A 19225-nucleotide genomic window follows, 5' to 3' on the forward strand; every position below is an offset into this window, starting at 1 on the left:
CTATGTGTAGGGGTACAAAGTAAAATAATAAACTGATAAAGTTTGTCCATTTAGAGCCCACTGGTGGCCATTGTTATTCTAAAAACCACAAAGATTGGCGGTACCTCTCACTCTCAGACTGATTAGAACCATTGGAAAAGAAAAAGGGTAGCACAGGTAGCAGAAACGGAGGGTGTGTTTGCACCTCAACCATAACTGAGCCGGTTTAGGCTAAACCTGACTCCCCCTTACTCCATCCAACAGGGAGGGAGGAAGGCCGAGGTAAAAATAATTGGAGAGTGTTGTTTCCTGTTGCATTATGTGAAAGGTCGGTAACTATAAAATGGGCTAAGTCAATTCAATCGAATCATACAGATTTCAAGTCAGGTACATACATTCCAATTAATCCTAATCATTGAACAGTGCAGTCAGATTCAGTTATTTATTCAAATTGGATTAAAAAAAATGTCTATCTAAGGAAACCCAGCAGATAGCAGTCACTCCTCCTGGATGAACGTGTAGCAACAGTGGACAGTCACTGGTGTTGACGTTGCAGCAATCCCTCATACTGAGCATGCATGTAGCGACAGTGGAGAGGAAAAATGTCCCTTTTAACAAGAAGAAACCTCCAGCAGAACCAGGCTCAGTGTGAGCGGCCATCTGCCACGACCGACTGGGGGTTTGAGAGAACAGAGCAGAGACAGAAAAGAACACAGATGCACTAATCCAGGAGTTCTTTCTATGGGAAGGAAAAGTAAATATTGGATGTAGCTCTTTTAGTGGTTTCATCTAGGAAGAAAAAACAGATAAACTCTGATCCAGTTTTCAAGTTTAGAGTATGAGAGAGAGCACATACAATTAGTCACAGTAAAAGCTCAGTCAGTAGCTATGTCTAGGAGAAAAATAGGGTTAAACACTGAAAGACAGGGCCAAGTGTTTCATCGGTAGAAGGTGAGAATTAAGCTAAAGCCGGGTAGGGGACACAGCAAACATGGGGGAGAAGGTATTCTGGTCAGATGAGACCAAATTTAAGTTGTTAGCATTAATGCAAAACACCACAAACACTTTCAAGAAGTCTCAAAGGTGTGTTAGAACACCAACATCACAAAATGGCAGCGTCATGCTATAGGGGCGTTTTTCTGAGCAGGAACACAGAAGCTGATCAGAGTTGATTGAGAAGCTTTGTATTCTTTTTTTTTTTCACTTCGCAATCATGCGCAACTTTATATTGGTCTATTGCATAAAATATCAACAAAATACAATAATGTATGTGGTTGAATAAGAGGTATGCACGGTTCTGCAGTGAACTGGGTATACCACTAAACCAGAAACACTTGTTGTATGTTTAAGGGGCATACACGGTGCCTCCATGACCTGTGTTTTCTGCTTTGCATGTGTGTTCATCCCCTTTCATCAACATGTTTATGTTCCAATGAGCACCCAATACTCACCAGCACCACAACAGCAACATGGAAGAGAGTTTTACTAGAAACCTTTCTCTGTGTTGATCTGTATTTGCTTTGCTGCTTTCGTGTCTTTTTCTTGTCCTTTTGTTGCTTTTGTCCCCTATAACCTGTTGTTTTTATATTATGGATCCTTGAATGTGTTATGCAACAGTTCTGTAGGCTGATTAATGTCTGCCCATTGTGTGCAGGCTTTTTGTTATGAGATCAAAAGAGAAGAAAAGATAAGAGAGGGGAGAAGCTTTGGATACTTTGAAGGGGTTTCTATGATGATTTCAATTGCAGAAAGAAAGAACCAAAGCCTTGTGCGCACGCTGACGTCATACAGTGAATCTATGCTGCATATGCACGTATTTTGGCTGTCTCAAACTTATCGTCCTTCTTTTCTCTCCTCCCTTTGGTACATTACAGTTTTGCTAGCCAGCTCTACTCCAGCATATGTCCAATTAGGCCTGAAAGGCAAAGCAGAACTGTTCTGTCTGTGATTCGTCCCCGCGGGGGTCCCATCCGCTGCCTGATCTTGCAGCTTGCAGGCAGCACCGCGTTTTATGGTTAACCCAAAACGGTGGAGTAATTATTGTTTTGGGTTTAAGAGAAAGAGGCAGGGTAGAGAAGTTGCTTGAAGAGAGCGCAATTCCCCCTGTGCTGTGATTGTTTGATTACTGTGCCGCTGCCGGTCGCATGCCAACACGTAGGAGCAGCAGGAGAGGATGGTGGGGGGGGGGCACACTGTAAAATTGCTGTTAGTACTGAGCGACACCAACTCAAACACTAACCATTTCAAGTGCTGAGATATTACCTGATTGTACTGTAGCACCACCACCACCCTTCTTTTGATTGTACAGCCGTTTCAATCATTCCAGATCAATTTTCTACATCAGACAGCTTTTACCTGCCCATTATCCTATTCAGCCATTACCTCTCTGGCCTCCTAGCAAAATAGCGACAGAATAGGAGAGGGAGGGAGATGAGCTGCAAAGAGGCTTTGCAGCCAGAAATATACAGGTCAAAGGTTTCAAGACCCTAAAGGATTGAATTTAAAGGGGGTGCTTTACCAGTCTAGCACTTGCAAACCTGTCTTGTTTACTCTCAGACGCTGTTATAAGTTTGAATAAAGAGAAAAAAGGTACAGACGTAATGTGTTGGATAAGTGGTTATATTGAGGGACCTGCTTCTTCTACTTGTCCTTTATTTCAGTACAGTGTAGGCGTGCATTGTAATGTTGCCATCCCAAAAGATTCAAAAGCAAAAGCGGTGGCCAATGAAAGCACTGCATTAAATGTTTAAAAACAAGGATTTATTACACAATTCTGATGCATTCAGCTGAAGGAAAGTCTTTTATTCTGACTTTACTCTGGTTTCAGCTTCAATGTGTGCATCATATTAGCTCTCATGTAGAGTAGATAAGGTCCATTTCATTCCACATTTTTCCACTCTCTACCCCACTTTTTCCTCCTCATCCTAGCTGTCACTCAGTCCATCACATGCAAGTCTTTGTGTGTTGTTTTTGGCAGAAAGCTGTTTAGTGCAACCATCTGTCTTCTTCTCTCTCTCCTGTCGTCTGCCAAAGTCACCCAATGGAGGAGACTTTTTTTTCTTTTGGTCTTTCTTTCTTTCTCTTCCTGCATCCCCTTTTGAAATCCTGGAAACCTTATGAGGTTGTATGGCTCCCTGCCGACAGGCGTGCAGAGAGGGTTGCGTCTGTGAGTTTGCAAGCTTTTAGGTTTGGTGCATAGAGGAGAAAGAACATTATCTTTCAAGTCAAAGTACAAGTCCAGCTGTTGTTACAGTTTAGTGAACTGTCCTTGAGACTTGAAATGAATGGATGGCAGTTTTTTTTCCTGCAGGTTTTGATGTAAAGGTAAGGTAAAACGTAAACAAATCCACCAAGAGCTAAAACAAATAAACCTTTATTTTTCAATTATAAAAAAATTAACTTATGTTAACAGAAATGTAAGTTTAAAAATATAATTAAATATAACATATTTACACATAAAAACACTTAATTTTTGTTTTTATTTTCTTTTCACTTGTTTTGAGACTACCGTATGGTGGGTCTGGTTTGCCCTATAGTGTCAGGAGAGATTTGCTCTACTAGATTGGGGTTATGGGATATACCCCCAATTTCATAACTGAACTTGTTTAATTGAAACAATGATAACCCAGATCTTGTCAAGGCAGCAAAGTAGACGAGCTGCAACAATTTTAAAAGGCTGAAAATGAAATAAATGTTCACTTTACATATGCGCAATAATGTTTTTCTTTCCATCTTTACACCCTTTCTTCTTCTATTTCCCATCTTTCTTTCCAAATTTTACCCCCCCTCGTTTTCTCCTTCCTTCATCAGCAGGTCCAGGGCCAACTCCCTCCACTGATGATTCCAGTGTTTCCTCCTGACCAACGGACCCTGGCGGCTGCCGCAGCCCAGCAGGGCTTTCTAATGCCCCCAGGCTTCAACTATAAGCCTGGCTGCAGTAAGTGGCATCCACACTATTGCACAAAAACTTGGTTTAACAAAGAACTGCAATGCATCAATATAAAAAAAAAACAATACAAGGAAGTTTAATTACTGTGTATTTTATTACATCCACACATGATCAAAGTTATACACACAGTCTCACACATGTGCATGCATCCACTTTCATTTGTTGATGTCCTTTAGCAAGTTCAAGAGACACCACATGCTCTTATATCCATCACCAAGGTCACTATTTTAAATCAGAAACAGAAAAGCTCATTTAAATATGTTGGGTTCTTAACATGGAGCTGGCTAGCATATGTACAAGTATAGTACATGAACATTTGATAGGATCGACATCTGGGCCATTCAGGATTGTAAGATCACTATGGACTTACAGGGTGCCGACCAGGAAAGAAGATCGTCAGGTTCCACTGAAAATTAAAGCTTCCCACATGGACTAAGCAAATAGCTTCTGTGGAAAAGTTTTAATGTCAGAGGAGTCAAAAGATTAAGATGATTGACCATGTACCAACACGCGAGCAGGGTGGTAGCATCTCAAAATCCTTCCATTTCACCTCAAACCAACAACTAGGCAGTTAAAACCTAGACCGACATGGGTGTTGTAACAGGGTACTAATCACACAAAACTGGTTTCTGCAGTAGCCTCAACCTGCTGGGAATTTAGTGACAGCTTAAAACCTGATGCCAGGATACCAATTTTAACAAACCCTACCATATCTGATAAAAACTATTTTCCTGAGTTTGTTGTATAATCAATTAATATGATGTCCAGGCCAGTGATTAGTGTATGTAAACTACTCTGACTGTACATAAAGTAAGGAAGAGAGGCAACTTTCAGAGAAAATAGTAACTTGCATGTGCAATGTTTCACATGTTATCCACCAAGAAAGGTAGAGGCTGAGCATTCTCCCACATGACAAGTCTGGTTGCTTCCCAAAAGGCAAGCTCGCCCTTACAACAACATCTCCCTCTTAATAGAAAAACCAGTCCAAATACAGCCTTCCTGTTTACACTCTCAGTATCTCTCCCGCTTTCACTCAGTCCTTTTGGCTCCTTTCTTTTGTCTTGTCTATTTTTTGACTTATAAAAGCAACAAAATGAAGGCGTTCTGCAGGACTTTTTTTTCTTGGCCATTACACTCCGGCTGTGTGGCAATGTGTTGTTTACCATGATAGCGAGAGAGAGAGAGACAGAGACAGAGAAAAAGAGACTGTTGCTTGCCAGGGGATGCTGGGAATAAATGCACAGTGGGGGGGGGGGGGGGGGGTTAGCAGAAGGGGGGTAGGGGGGTGGTAATGTGACCTGCCCCAGGTTCTCCTCACATTAACACGGGACGCAGCCAAAACACGTTTCCAACACAACCCACATGCACTAACACACACATACACACACTCACGTCTAGACCCAAATCAAAAAATGAAATGTTCTAAAGAAACTTCAATAATAACGCACAAGAACACATACTCGTGCACACCACATCCCCACCCCAAACCCCACCCCACTTAGAGTTTCACAGCTTCCCAAACAAGTCCACTCCATTTTAATTAGTGCCATCTTCACCCACACCCACTGCCCACGTAAATACCCTAACAAGTAGTGGGCCTGTCTTTTCGCTGCCTCAGCCAACTCCAACCGGACTGGCACACTGTTGCAGGCCAAGCCGCCCCTGAGAAAACTCTCTGGCAACTTTCGAAGTTGTAGTGAAGCGTTGCAGTTTGGTGCCGCAGCTCTAAATAGGACATGTGTAGCATTGTGCTCTGACATATTCTCATGGCACTTTGTTGAAAATATAAATAGATTTTATTCACACAGTATGGATTTCTGAGCACGGCTAAGCTTCCTTCTTTCTACAGTGTCAACAGGATTTTCTTTCATAAAAAAAAAGTTAGGATTAAAACTGAAGACTGAAACTGCAGATTTTATAATCATAAGAAAAATATGATTTTTAAATGGATTTTCTTGGATTTACTTGACATTTCAACACCTTAGAAGTCAAAATGTCTCCATAACAACCATTAGAGGCCATTTATATGCCAACGGACTGTTTGGGAATAAAATATGGCAAACAAACATGCAGACTTCACTAAACTCTACTAGGACTTTAACTGGAACAACATGCTTTGGTTCAGATGAAATTAAGAAGTGGGTCTGGCATAAAAGAACTATTAAATGCTTTTCTGCATTTTTCTGCAGTTGGAGGGAAGTATGATCCTCCACCATACTGTTATGGATGGTAGAGGATCTCTGATGCTTTTGGCTTGTTTTCCTTCCAAAGACCCCAAGAACCTAAAGTGTAAAGCATCAGTGAATCTTTGAACATAAGGAGAAGAGTTCATAACAAAGGACCCAGGACTCTGGAGATTCTAGAGATTGTGCAAAGAGCAATGGTCAAAGATCTCCCTATGCCACCAAATTTGTGAAACCTTATAGGAGAACATTAAGTGCTGACCTGTTGGCAAAAACTTTGTCTAAAAGTTAGGTAAGAAATTTGGAAACCATTTTCAGAACTTTCCAAGAGCATCTCTTGACAATCAAACAGGACTTGGTGACGTGCCTAAAAGATTTTTGTAAATCTTAAACTGTTTGAAACATGACACCAGGTTGACGCTGATAATCTTTGTTATATTTCTCTCTCTTTCCACCATTCATCTTTGTCCTTCATCTGTTCGTTGGTGAAAAGTCTCAGCCTAGTTTGCCTCTGTCCCTGAGCCAAGAGCAACATATTTGCTTTTCCCTGTCCCTCTCCCTTTTGTTACAGTGACCCCCAGGAGGAGCATAAATATTCACTGGACTCATGTTTGTTTAGGAAGCAAGTAGAAAAGACCAATCTCAGTCCTGAAATAATTTGTTAATCCCTCCTGCCCTCGCTCCACTGGAAACAAGAATGTCTCTGCTTTTTCTTGTTTTCTTTTTTTTTTTTCTAAAGAGCCAAATTAGATGGGAAAATATGTTGTAAGGATAGTCTGGCTTATGCCACGCTAGGGTGCACGCACATACACAAATTTGCATAAGCACATACACACAATGGGAGTTTCTGACAGAGCCAAGAGGCTGAGCCCTGCACTGAAGGGTTAGGTCAGAGATGCAAGTTCAAGCCCAGAGAGCATTCTCAAGTTTTTCTCCATGAAGACTGAAGTTTCCTGTATGAAATCATGCCTGACCTCCTCCATATAATGCGCTGTGGTTAGTGGGCAGGTTCAAATTTAAATCAGAGCTGTCAAATAATATGTTCATAAAATATGATCATAATTAAACACAATATCCTCTCTGTGTATTTCCATTTCTTCCATATCCTTTCACCCTAATCTTGAACCTCTTTGTTCCCCTGTTTCTCCTTCTAGTAATTACAGCTCAGCCTATCTGCACCTACTAACTAAAAACCCAAACTCATCCTTTTGCTTTCATGCTTTCTCTAGTTCCCTATTCTTGAACCTTTAATGTGTCATTGCTCTAGTTTCATTTGTCTCCTTCATTTATTATTTCTGGCAGAAGGGAAACACCTAGATTATAGAAAATTAGAAAAAAGAAGAAGAGGCTAACTTAAAAAAAAGTGAAAGATGACAACACAAAGAAAGCCAAGAAGAAACAAGATGATGAGCACCTACAGCAGAACTGGAGAAAAGGCAGCCGAGGTTGGGGGTGGGGGGTAACATTCTGTGTTCGCAGCTCTTAATTACAGCGCTGGGGCCGGCTTTATCAGAATCCCCTCACCTCGCTGCTCTTTGTCAGGGGGTATTAAGGAGGAGGACACACAATCAGGCTTTTCATTAGGGCCCTACCGGTGGAGAACACAAAGGAGGGTTTTAGCAGCTGCAGACAGGGACTCAGGTGGTAGTGGTGGGAGGGAGGAGGGGTGATGCAAGAGAAGCGAGGGATGAAGGTGGGATGACTACAATAAAAAGATGCACAAAAACGGTGAGGGGCATTAAGACAGAGAAAAAAGATAATTTGGTACAGAAAGAGGCACTGGCCATACAAGGATTTAAACAGAGTCTTAGAAGAAACTGGTGTGTAAAATGCACCTGAAGGAATGTTTTTGTTGATGTTTCAATTTAAGGGAGCAAAATGTTAAAAACAAATCTTTTCGGCTTTCCTCAGGTGACCCCTACCCTCTCCAGCTCATCCCCACGACAATGGCCGCTGCTGCTGCCGCCACACCCGGTCTGGGACCCCTGCAGCTACAAGTAAGTCTGCATCATCGGCTAAATACACCAGGGGGCAAGCACGCAACTTGTATTTAACATCAAGAATGACTTTTGCACTTTCAAGAAAACACTTTTCAGTTTGTCTCTTCCTTCGTAAATGCTGTCTTTGTGAACAAATCCCTAAAGCCCGGTAGCGTTCACACAACACATGCTGCCCTGCTCCATGCACAGCCGCAAACCGTCGCAGGCAGGAGGGGACCCACAGCTGTCACTTTCCGCCAAAGTGTGGACATTAGAGAGATACAGTCAGAACGTGATCTCTATGGTCAACGCTTAAAAATCTCATGGATCTGACAAATGCAACCTTAGCCTTCGGCTTTTCCTGAGATAAAAAGAGAACAAGATTGATGTCATCCTGTAAAGTGGCTGACTGGGGGTGTCAGCACATGTAGGACATTGATATTCAGATAAACCATAATGAATGATCTAGATTTTTCAATCGCTGCTGACAGAAAAATGGCCCTGTGATCATTTAACTTTTACCTTAAGAGAGTAACTCTCATACAATAATAGAGCTGTATTTAAATTAATTATTAAAAATAAGGGCTATTTGTTTATTATTACATATTGCAAGGCATCTTAAAACCTTCGAGAAAGCACTTCCTAATTTTTGAATGAAAATGAAGTTCTGTCAGTTACTTACTTACTTGTAGGTTCCCTCAAGTTTCCATCCTTGGTCCTATATTATTTATATTGTACACTGATAAAACTTATAATTTTAACTGTTGTATTTTGTTTTATTTGCAGATTAAACTAATTTGTTTTGTTTTTGACAATTTGAATGCAGTTAGGTGGAAAATAAGTTGAAAGAAATTGTTTAATAAATTATCAATTTAGATAAAACCAAGTCTATAATATTAACCAAGTGAGATTTTAAACCAAAACTCATTGGTGTGTTCTCCTTATTTCTCATAATTTCAGAATTTCAGACTGTTGATGATTTAGATAAAAACATAAAACTAACACACTACAATTCTACATGTTACAAAAGAGAGCTATAACAATTCTGAATATGAACCATTCAATTCAATATTCAATATTTTACAGACCTTGAAACATCATTATTTGGTTGATTTTTGAACTATCCAGTCTTCAAATATATCAATTATTCAAATAATGTACAGCATGTACAATATCGTGCTTCCTTATTGTATTTGGATGCCTTCTGATTTCCAGAAAAGTCTGTATGAACTTAGGAATACGGGAATATTTAAAAACGTGTATCTGTCGGTGAGGGTGCAGGGCAGGCATATGTGATATAATTTGTGAGCATACATTGAAAATGTGTGGTTCACTTTCTTTGTCAAAAACATTAAGAATACTCTACTGTTGGTTAAGTACAGGACTATGGTATGGGCATTTCGACGCAAGTTTGCATTTTATGCAAGTATTAATTTGAAAAACATTTTTGGCATACCTATGCTTGGCCATTACGCATTTTCAGAGAGCAAAGGTTTCCTCCATCCACACCTCCCCTAAAATTATACATGCAGTCTATACGTGCAGTCTATCTGATTGTATAGGCATGCACTTTTATATCAACTGTAGAAAGAGACTACAGTCTCTTCTGTGATGGTATTTCAGGGTTTTTGGAAACTGCTTTTAGGGTAAATTTGCTTAGACAGCCGGACTTGGGCATCTTTGTAGTAGTTTTGAATCTCCTCCACTTGTAGACAATTTTCTGTACAGTGGAATATTAGTCAAATTTTTTGAGACTTTTAACCCTTTCAGACTCATAGCTGCTAACAATCTTCTGTCTGAAGGCTTCAGACAGCTCTTTCGATCTTACCATGGTGTTCACTTTCACATAACCAGTCAGAAGGGCACCAGAGTAAATATGTAAACAGAGCAAACCTCCTTCAAAATGCTGAAAACGTATGCATGTGTGTGTTTGTCCACCAGATATCGCAATGTTTTTGTAAAAAAACATTTTGGAGAAAATTTTCTTTCTTCACTTTTAATTGTTTGGTTTCCATTACTTGATATATTATTATTGTTAAAAAATTATTAAATAGTGTATCTATATGTGCAAATATGTTAAAAACGCAGTTTCATGGAATGTCCTACTTTTTTTTCTTTAGATATTTTTCGGCACTAGTGGGCTTTATTTATTTATTTTTTGACAGTAGGTAGACAGGAAAGGGGGTAGAGAGAGGGGGAGACATTCGGCAAATGTCGCCGGGTCCGAGACTTGAACCCGGCACAGCCGCTTCGAGGACTGTAGCCTCTGTATATGGTCGCGTGCTTAACTCCTACACCATCAGTGCTGCACCCAAATGTCCCACTTTTTTCACCACAATTTGCACATTAACACATCATCTGCTCTCCCACTTATAAGGAGGATGATTGTGTGTTTGGTCCATTTTCAAGCCAAACATCACACACTTCCACCAAAATTCACACAGGCTTTGTGGCCCCCTCTCTCAGAGGTTAAGAGCCTGTATGGGTGTCCCATCAGCTGCCTTTCTAAAACACATTAATCTCCAGTATTGGGCTCGTCACCTTTGCCTTCTTGATGTGAATAATTATTAAATGTAACACACATACAAGCAGATGTCTGGGGGGAGCAGCTGCTTTGACACACGCAGGTTGTCACGTACATTAACACGTCTTTTTGCTGACCGCTAACACACAAAGGGAATGATGGGGAAAATACGGGTTAAGGGGTTTGACACAGTGCGTGTGCAATACATTTGCACCTGTCAGCCAAACGTGCCTCCCCATATGCTAGACACAACAGGGTGAATGCAATAGCTGTGTAACTCTATCACAGAGAACGGGCCCCGCTGTCGACACTGATTTCATTATTACTCATGTGTAAGGTGTGTGTTTAGCTGGAGAATAATGTTCTCTGTCTGATATTGCTGCTTCAATTTAGCTGTCCATATGTTCACTTGTGTTCATTTAAAATCTCCAGCTGAACAGCTTTATCCACCTTAGATTATCTTTTTTTTAACCAGCATTAAGGGGTAAAAAAACACAAAACACAACAAGTAGAAAAACAAATCATCTCAGTAACAGATTTTGTCCTCACACTGACAGAGTTGCCTGATGAGATTAAGGCTTTGTCAGAGACGAACAGATTTGCCCAGGCTAACACGAGTGCAGATGTCCCAGTGTGGACGGATTTCCTTTGGGGCTGTAATGGCGCCCTCATTTGATAAGGAGGTGTTTCTCTTGCTCAGACGAGACACGACGATAACCTTAGTCGCAGCTAAATAGTGGTTCTGCAGAAAGAGGACAAGTGGATGAACATCTGACCCAGAGCATTAGAAAGGGATCAACAAACACAAACTGGAAAAAATCTTAGTTATAGTCTGGTTTAGCATGCAGAGACATAGTGATTTCATATAAAAATATTATAATTGTCACAAACAGAGTACTTTCGCCACACTGCTGATACTAATTTGTAGGGAATATGACACCGGTGTAATTGCACTATTGAAGGGCACCCTAGACCCCTACTGACACAATATAAGATCTAAACCTGTCAAAAGACCCCTGTTGACAACAAAGGACTGCCAACTGTTCCATTTTTACTAATTCTTAATTAACCTTTATGTAAGGAATGGAAAATGGATGAGAAGCAAATATGTGCCACTAGGCAAGCAGTGTTAACCTTTTAAAACCAAGATGTTTTAAAATGTTTTCATTAAACTCCTCTAATTTCATCAGACCAGACTTTGCAACCTTAGACTTATCCCTCTCAATTTTTAGATATTGTTCTAAAATAAAGCTGTAAATTATCTTTATTAAAATAAGTCAGTGGGGCAGAAGTTAAAAGATAAATTAGATCTGCAACATAGATGCTACATGCACTATAATTACACCAGCTGGCTCCTTGCTGTATGTGCTTGGAAACTATAAAGATACCGTGTTGTGCAAGGGGCCACAGTAACATTAATGGACCAAATTATCACTGAAGATGTATTTTAAGGATACTATACAGTTGTGTTTTTGTTTTCCTTCCACAAATGTGCACTGACAATAATAACCCAGCTGGGTAATTAAGTATGGATTTCCAAAGCAGGATTCTAGAAAATATAAATTTATTAAAACTCCAGGGGGGAAAAAAATTATTCTCATACTTTGTGTATTTGACGCGATGACATCACAAGAGGCTCGAAAATACAATGGATTAGCTGGCATTAGAAAAAAACGATGGTGGAGGATAAACTTTTAATAGATTCTGCACTATTTCTGGAGTTCTACTCCAGTCTGCTTAGATCCGCTTCACTAACCGCTGCAGCGGGTTTTGTTGCTAATTTTCCTAAAATTCATATAGAGTTACCAAACACAGCTCAGATATTTGGCTTCAGTCCTACAGAGTATAGGTAAACAGGTTTAAAGGAGAAATGTAACTAATAATGTACCAAAAAAGCAAAAAATAGAAAGATACCAATGTACATCTAAAAAGAACTCTGGTCAATCGTTGTCAAATGGGATGCCAGAGGGGTGTGGACATGAAAATTAGTTTTTAGGATGTTGGAGTTTATCCTGCTTCTTTTTTTTTTACCACTGAGTACCAGAACAAATAGAACAGCTGATGTTTATTCATAGTTCTATGAATCTATGAATAGTTCTATAGCTACAGTGACTTTGACTGGTTTTATAGAAAAGTCTGGCTAGTTGCTTGAATAAACTATGGTTGACTATTGAAACTTAAGCTTTGAGAGCCTGTTTTTATTTAATATTTAGTGTCTTTAAATGTTTTATAAAATAATCCACAGTTGTGACCCAATAACTTTTATTAATTTCCATAAGAAACATTTTATCTGCCCAATTGCATTGATTGTGAAACCAACTAGTTTGCATGAGACCAGAAATGATGGTAGAATCTCCTTAAATATATAGCAAACCATTTGTCCTTCTTATTGGTCCAAGTTATAACTTAGATTTGGAAGACTGGCAAACATGTTTCCACTCAAAACCCTTTTTAGATTAGCAGTAATCATTAACAAATTGGTAAGTTATTCTTATACACCTTCTGAGTTAGAGCACACTGATTAAATTATGTGACACTTCATTAAATGTTAAGGCACAACTATGCACAAATGCTGCTATCAAGGTCCTTACAGAACAATTTATTGATATAATAAGTTAATGCTAACTATTATACAGTACTCTGATGGTATCCACGTATTGCAATTTCCCATAGGGTTGCTCTGAACTGCAGGCATTTTGAGAATATTCCCCTCCTCAATTGATGCATACTGTAGATAAGAGGCAAGAAATCATGCTTAGAAACTATGGCTTTTGACCTGCTGACACTCCATAACAAGTGAATACACAGGATAAAAGACGACTAAGAGGAGATCTCTCAAAAGCTCTGTGATAAGTGCATTTCTTGGAAAAATGTTTTAATCTCAATGATTTAAAGCTCTTTCTGTCATCTTCTTTTCTAACATTCTCCATAGAAATGTGCAGAGTAGCTCTTCCAGTCGATAGTGGCTTAACACAGAATCCTCTACAGAACGGTTTTAAGGCAATGGAGGCTTTGGAGTGTGCAAGGTTGGCATTTAGCATCTTAATCTGAGGGATGAGTGGGACATTGTGCATTAGAGCATATTAATTTGACTCCCTATTGACCCTTCATACCATTGATACAGTATCATTCACATCAAACAAATGGAAAAAGAAAGACTGGGAAATGTTGATAATGCTTGAAAGGATGAAGAAGCAGAGGAGGATCAAATAAAAGGAAGATGTGATAAAAAGAGAGATGGGTGGAGAAGGTGGTAGGTGGATGTGTGAGAGGAAGAAAATGCATGCATGTGTGTGTGTGTTATAAAGAGGGTCAACAGCGTGGGTCAGGCATATGGAGGGGCAGATGTTGGAACATATTGTCCTGGATTATCGCACTGTACTCCGGAGACATAGATGGACGAACAACGGGCAGGCAGATAGAGGGTGAGGGAAAGGGGGAAAAAAAGGAAGGAACAGATGAAGTAGAAGAAAAATCTGTGGAGTGGCTTGTCTCTGAACAAAACCTTATCTGGGAAAAAAAAAGGATAACAGCAAAGCAGTTTTCCTGGACATGGGAATTCTGTTTGGGTTTGTATCTCTCCTACCGGAGGTGATAACTGATTCTTAGAAATTTTTGTGATAAGCAGGGACAAATGGGAAATCAACCATGGCTGCAGAGATAGCAGGGTATGCTGGGGAAATTCTGTATTTGCTGCAACCAGGTTTTTATTTTCTATAAAAAATTTCATACCAAATCAAACTCAAACACCAAGTAAAATTTTTACTTTAGTTGCATCCTGTCCTATGGACAGGACAGCATGACCAGAGTAGATGGAAAGATGGAAGTAAATACAGGGAATGTCTGAAAAAAATAGAGGCTAAAACAGATGTGATAATGTGGCAAAGGTTCACCTTCCAAGAGGATATTGACTCTAAACATACAGCAGAGCTACATCAAGTCATATTCACTAGTTAGAATGTCTCAATCAAAGTCAGGACCTAAATCCAGTTGAGAATCTGTTACAGTCCTTAAAAATAGCCATTTACAGATATGCTCCATCTGATCTCAATGAGTTTGTGTAATTCTGCAAAAACAAATAGGCAATAATCTGGCTGATAAAGCTGGAAGAGGGCTGTAATTATGGAGAAATGTGGTTCTGTTTCCATGAAATAAATTCAAAAGGTTCTAGGATTTTGAGAATTCTTTTGAGGCATTGTATCCTAGCTGTGAAATGATCAAAATCAGAAAATAAGTTTTAAAACGATGCAAATCTGTTTGTGTTTTTGTTACATGGCTGTGCTAGTCTGTGAACAATTGTTTTCTTTCCTAAAGTACCTGATCATTGGGGGAAAAAAACATGGTGTCCGAGGACAATCCATTCAGATCCATACAATTCTCCTTGTGTCCATGTAAACAATAGTACTCGCATTGATCTGAACCACCACTAACTCGGACAGCAAGGATCAAGTGAGTTTGTAATCTGCCTAAAGCTGAAGATTATTGACAATGACTCAAATACACACACACACTCTGCAACAGAATGCACACAGCTTATTGTTTTCAGCACAGTGTCAATAGCACTAATACCAAACAATCACCCAATGTCGACGGTCTAGGATCTCCGGATGGTCTATCAATAGAGCTCTGGCACATGCTTACACTCACACACACACACACACACATTGATGGCTGTGTGTCAGAGAGGGCAAGAAGCATCGACTGACCACTAAACACATTAACATGAGCTTACACAAACATGTGCAGATGTTACTGGTCTCACATTAGGGGATTAAGGACAGAAGAAGTGAGAAGCAGGTCTTAATAGTCCTCCCCCCAAGCACACACACACACACACACACACACACACACACACAGAAAGTGCAGCAGAATGTCTGGCCAGAGAGTGACATTTTAAATTCCTTGGTCTCCTTCAGCAACCTCAATTGAGTTTTCTCCCCCTCTCACTCCTTCTTTGTGTGTATGGGTGTGTGCATTTGTGCCAGTGTGTGTTCGCTCCTCCAGGCACCCCAGTGGGCTTTGCGCTGTCACTTCCTGTTTGTTGACATGCATGTCGTTGTGGCGACGCTCTGGGCGCGCTCCACGATGCCTCTGCCCTCTGCACTGCGTGTGTGTGCATGTGTGTACATGTATTCACGAGAGCGGGTACATGTGTGTCATTTCTCGCCGGCCCATTGAGCAGCTGTGAGTGACGGGAGCTGGCCTTGTAATGGAACTCAATTCAGTCCGAAAATAAAGAGGCTTTTGAACCACTGGTCCGAATATGGCAGGACACACACACAATCAAGAAAGCATAACGGCATACACACCACCTCTGGTGAACAGGCTGGGGGAGTTTGGCTATTGGTGAAGAGAGTTCATGCTTGGTTGAGCCCCCCGTCCCCCCCTCCCCTCCCCCTCAGCCAACCCAACCTATTTTCCAGGAGCTCCAGTGCAGCTAATTGAAAGGAAAAGAGCAAGCAGAAGCTGATGTGATCTCAACTAGCTGGTCACCACATTCAGTAATTCATGACTGATCTCCTGTTGGCTTACAAATATGGCAGCTGGAGCACCACACCTGGTCCACATAATGTACAGAATACCCCTGGTAAAGATGTATAAACGCTTTGAAATTCATTCATCTTTTATTTTATTGGGGTAATCTCAAAATTCAACATAATTTGAATACGTTTTTGTAGTGAATTAAAATTACCCACATTAAGAAATAATAGTTCAAATTAAACTTACAATTACTGTCTGGTGAACTATTACTATGTTCATTTGGTTTGTGTTATCTCACTCAAATATCCATCTGATTTTTATTTAACATCTCTAGGAAATTCAAACAGTTCATGAGGCCATGGACTCTGACAAGATCGGGGCCTTTAGAAGAGAAACAGCCCACATAATCACAGATCCTCCACCATACATAACACAGGGCATGATGAGCTTTGATTCATGTTCATCCTCTGTTTGCTAAAGGCTAAATCCTAATCATGTCAGACCAAACCAAGCAGTTCAAGTTACAGTCCCAGCAGAGTTTAGTTTTTCACATATTTATGTTTGTGCTGGTAGGACAGAAAAGGCTTTTTCTGCCATCACTCCCAAATAACCAGTTGGCCTGGAGATAACATCTAATAGTTGTTTTGGAGACTAGGTGACCCTTGGTGACGGTGAGCTTTGGAGACTTTTTTTATTTCTTTTACCAAGCCGCTTAATGTATGGCAGCAAAATAAAGCTGGGTCTTGATCCAACCTAGTGACCAATGGCTGAGAGAAATAAGATCCTGTGTCATGGAAAGAGAAAGTCATGGATTACTAATTAAAAAGGTTCTAGGAATTTTGATCCTGTTCAAATTTAGTGTATTAATATGCATCAGCTGGATTTATCTAATAGGAACTGTTAGGTTTGCCAATTGTTGTTCTGTTGTTGATGCTATTAAAAACAATTTTCACAATTCTCTTTCCACACTAAATAACTGTACTCAGATTAAAGGTATGTTTTTTCAAAATGTTTTAGAGTGATATTAAGCTACTGCAGTAAAATATGATTTTAAGACTTTAAACATCTCTGACCAGGGGTGCCAATAGTTGTGACCAGCATTGTACTGTGGTGGTGATAAGTATAATCTGTTGTCGGTTAATCTGATTAAACATTTCAGGATATGCTTTCCTTCTAAAAAAATAAGGCCCACGAGATCTCCAAGAAAGCAAAAGCATCCAAAAACTGCACACAAAAGTGTAAAGGAACAGTTTGTTTTTTATTTGCCATAAACTCACTTTCACAGTTCAGTATTTTTTCAAGTGCAAAGTCTTAAGGTGTTCATTAGGGCTAACCAGTGATTGCAACTTAGTTTGATTCTTCCTTGAGAAACTAGTTCATTTTCTTGGAATGACTGGTATCTTTACAAAAAAAGGTAAAGTAGGAATTCAACAAAACCAAAAGAGAATTGTAAAAGAAAACATTTTTCATTTACACAGCAGTTGTATTTCTGAAGTATTTATTTTTGTTGCCACTTTGACTAACTGTCAGGCGTAGATTTCTCCCTGGAAATATGTCTTTGTGTTTCTAGAGATAAATCTCTTTTTTTAAGATAGCAGAGGAGAGCGGGAGGCAACATGGCTGTCAGGAGAGATAGAAAGAGGTACAAGCAGACAGAAAGCATGATGAAGAGAAGAAATAGCGGTGACAGCATCTCTTCCTTGTCCATTTGCATAAACCAGCATTTGTTTGACGCCGGTGGCCGGCAGCCAATTGACAACAGAAGGACGGAAGTTAAACTCCGAGAAAAAAAAGAAGAAAAACGATGATCTTCATCCAGAAAATTATTCCACAAGAAATAAATAACAATTATAACTATTCAAAAAAGGAAACAACAAATCAGTGACTTCTTCCTAAACTAAGCATTCTGTTGCTCCTCAGAGGGAGGAATAACAATTCAGAGGAAGGCAACAAGACATGGCGTCTGGGAGATTTGTATTAGACCACATGAAAGCAGCTGAGCTTTGCAGGATGGGTTTGATTGAGACAGAACGGAGGGTTGTGGGAAATACTGAAGCTTTTTCCAAGTTGTGATCGTTCTAGTGTGTCTGTTGCCTCAGAAAAAAACTGAATTTGCCAACATAGCATCCAACAGCATAATGCCTTAAATTAATTAGAAACTTATTAAATACAAAAATAAGACTAAGAAAGCAAGGATTTGTTTCCTATAACAGTTTATTGAATTAATTCATCTTGATGGGACTACATTAGAGCTCTTATTGTAACTACACTAACAGAGCCACATATTTTTCTCCTTTCCCGGGATCTTTTTTTTCCCCCACCTTGTGCCAGAGCTAGGCTTTCCGGCATGACCTGGATAGCCAGAATGTTTGCCTTTCTCCCACGATTCACCTGGAGGGAACATGTCCATCTCTGGGCCTGTCAGAGAGGCTGTTAGCACTTCTCCCATGGGGTGAGGAGGGTTGGAGGGGGGTGACAATAGATATGTCCCTCTCTATCTCCCTCTGTCACACAAACAGAGGCCAGGCCACTAATGGCCTCTTCTTCTAGAGCTTTTTAGTTAGCTTCCCCCTTTTTCTGTGTGCGCTCTTAAGTATTCATTTATTCATGTCATCTTTTTCTTTCCTCCCCCTCCCCTTGTCTAACCCCACTCTTCTTCCTTCTTACTGTCCACTCCAAACCACCCCCACCCCCACCCAACCCAACTCTTCTCTCCTGACCTCGCAGCAGTTGTATGCAGCTCAGCTGGCAGCCATGCAGGTTTCCCCAGGGACGAAGCAGCACGGTGGCAGCCTCGCACCCCAAGCCAACCTGGGTGCACACTCCCCACCCACCAACTCACATCCACAGGGCGAAAAGAACCGCAGCTCCCCACCTTCAAACAAAAACAAGGTAAGAGGGAAAAATACATAAAGGCCTTGTGTTTGTGCTTGTCGATGTGCATGTTTCTGTGCTCAAAACACAAACAAGGATTCATTTCTGAAATGAATTTCTATATTATATATTATAGGGCAATGCTAAGAGAAGCGCTGCACATCATCCTGAAAACACCATCTCCACTGTAAAACACAGTAGTGGCAGAATAATTTTGTGGAGGATGCATTTTTTCCAGTTGAGAGGAAGACAGATG

The 19225-nt window shown here is 40.2% G+C and overlaps 1 protein-coding gene across 14 annotated transcripts in view; it reads left to right on the forward strand.

Annotated features, from left to right (window-relative positions):
• Window positions 1–19225, forward strand: part of sox5 (SRY-box transcription factor 5) — a 104227-nt gene that overhangs the window by 61447 nt on the left and 23555 nt on the right. For 9 of the 14 annotated variants that reach the window (XM_047389758.1, XM_047389759.1, XM_047389763.1 and 6 more), the window contains exons 7-9: window positions 3790–3916; window positions 8023–8108; window positions 18823–18987. In XM_047389758.1, coding sequence (XP_047245714.1) covers window positions 3790–3916; window positions 8023–8108; window positions 18823–18987 — 378 coding nt within the window. The remainder of the gene's footprint in view (window positions 1–3789; window positions 3917–8022; window positions 8109–18822; window positions 18988–19225) is intronic. The other 5 variants (XM_047389771.1, XM_047389762.1, XM_047389770.1 and 2 more) reach the window with 2 other exon arrangements.

Source organism: Girardinichthys multiradiatus, chromosome 17, assembly GCF_021462225.1.
Source record: "Girardinichthys multiradiatus isolate DD_20200921_A chromosome 17, DD_fGirMul_XY1, whole genome shotgun sequence".
Classification (NCBI taxonomy): Eukaryota; Metazoa; Chordata; class Actinopteri; order Cyprinodontiformes; family Goodeidae; genus Girardinichthys; species Girardinichthys multiradiatus.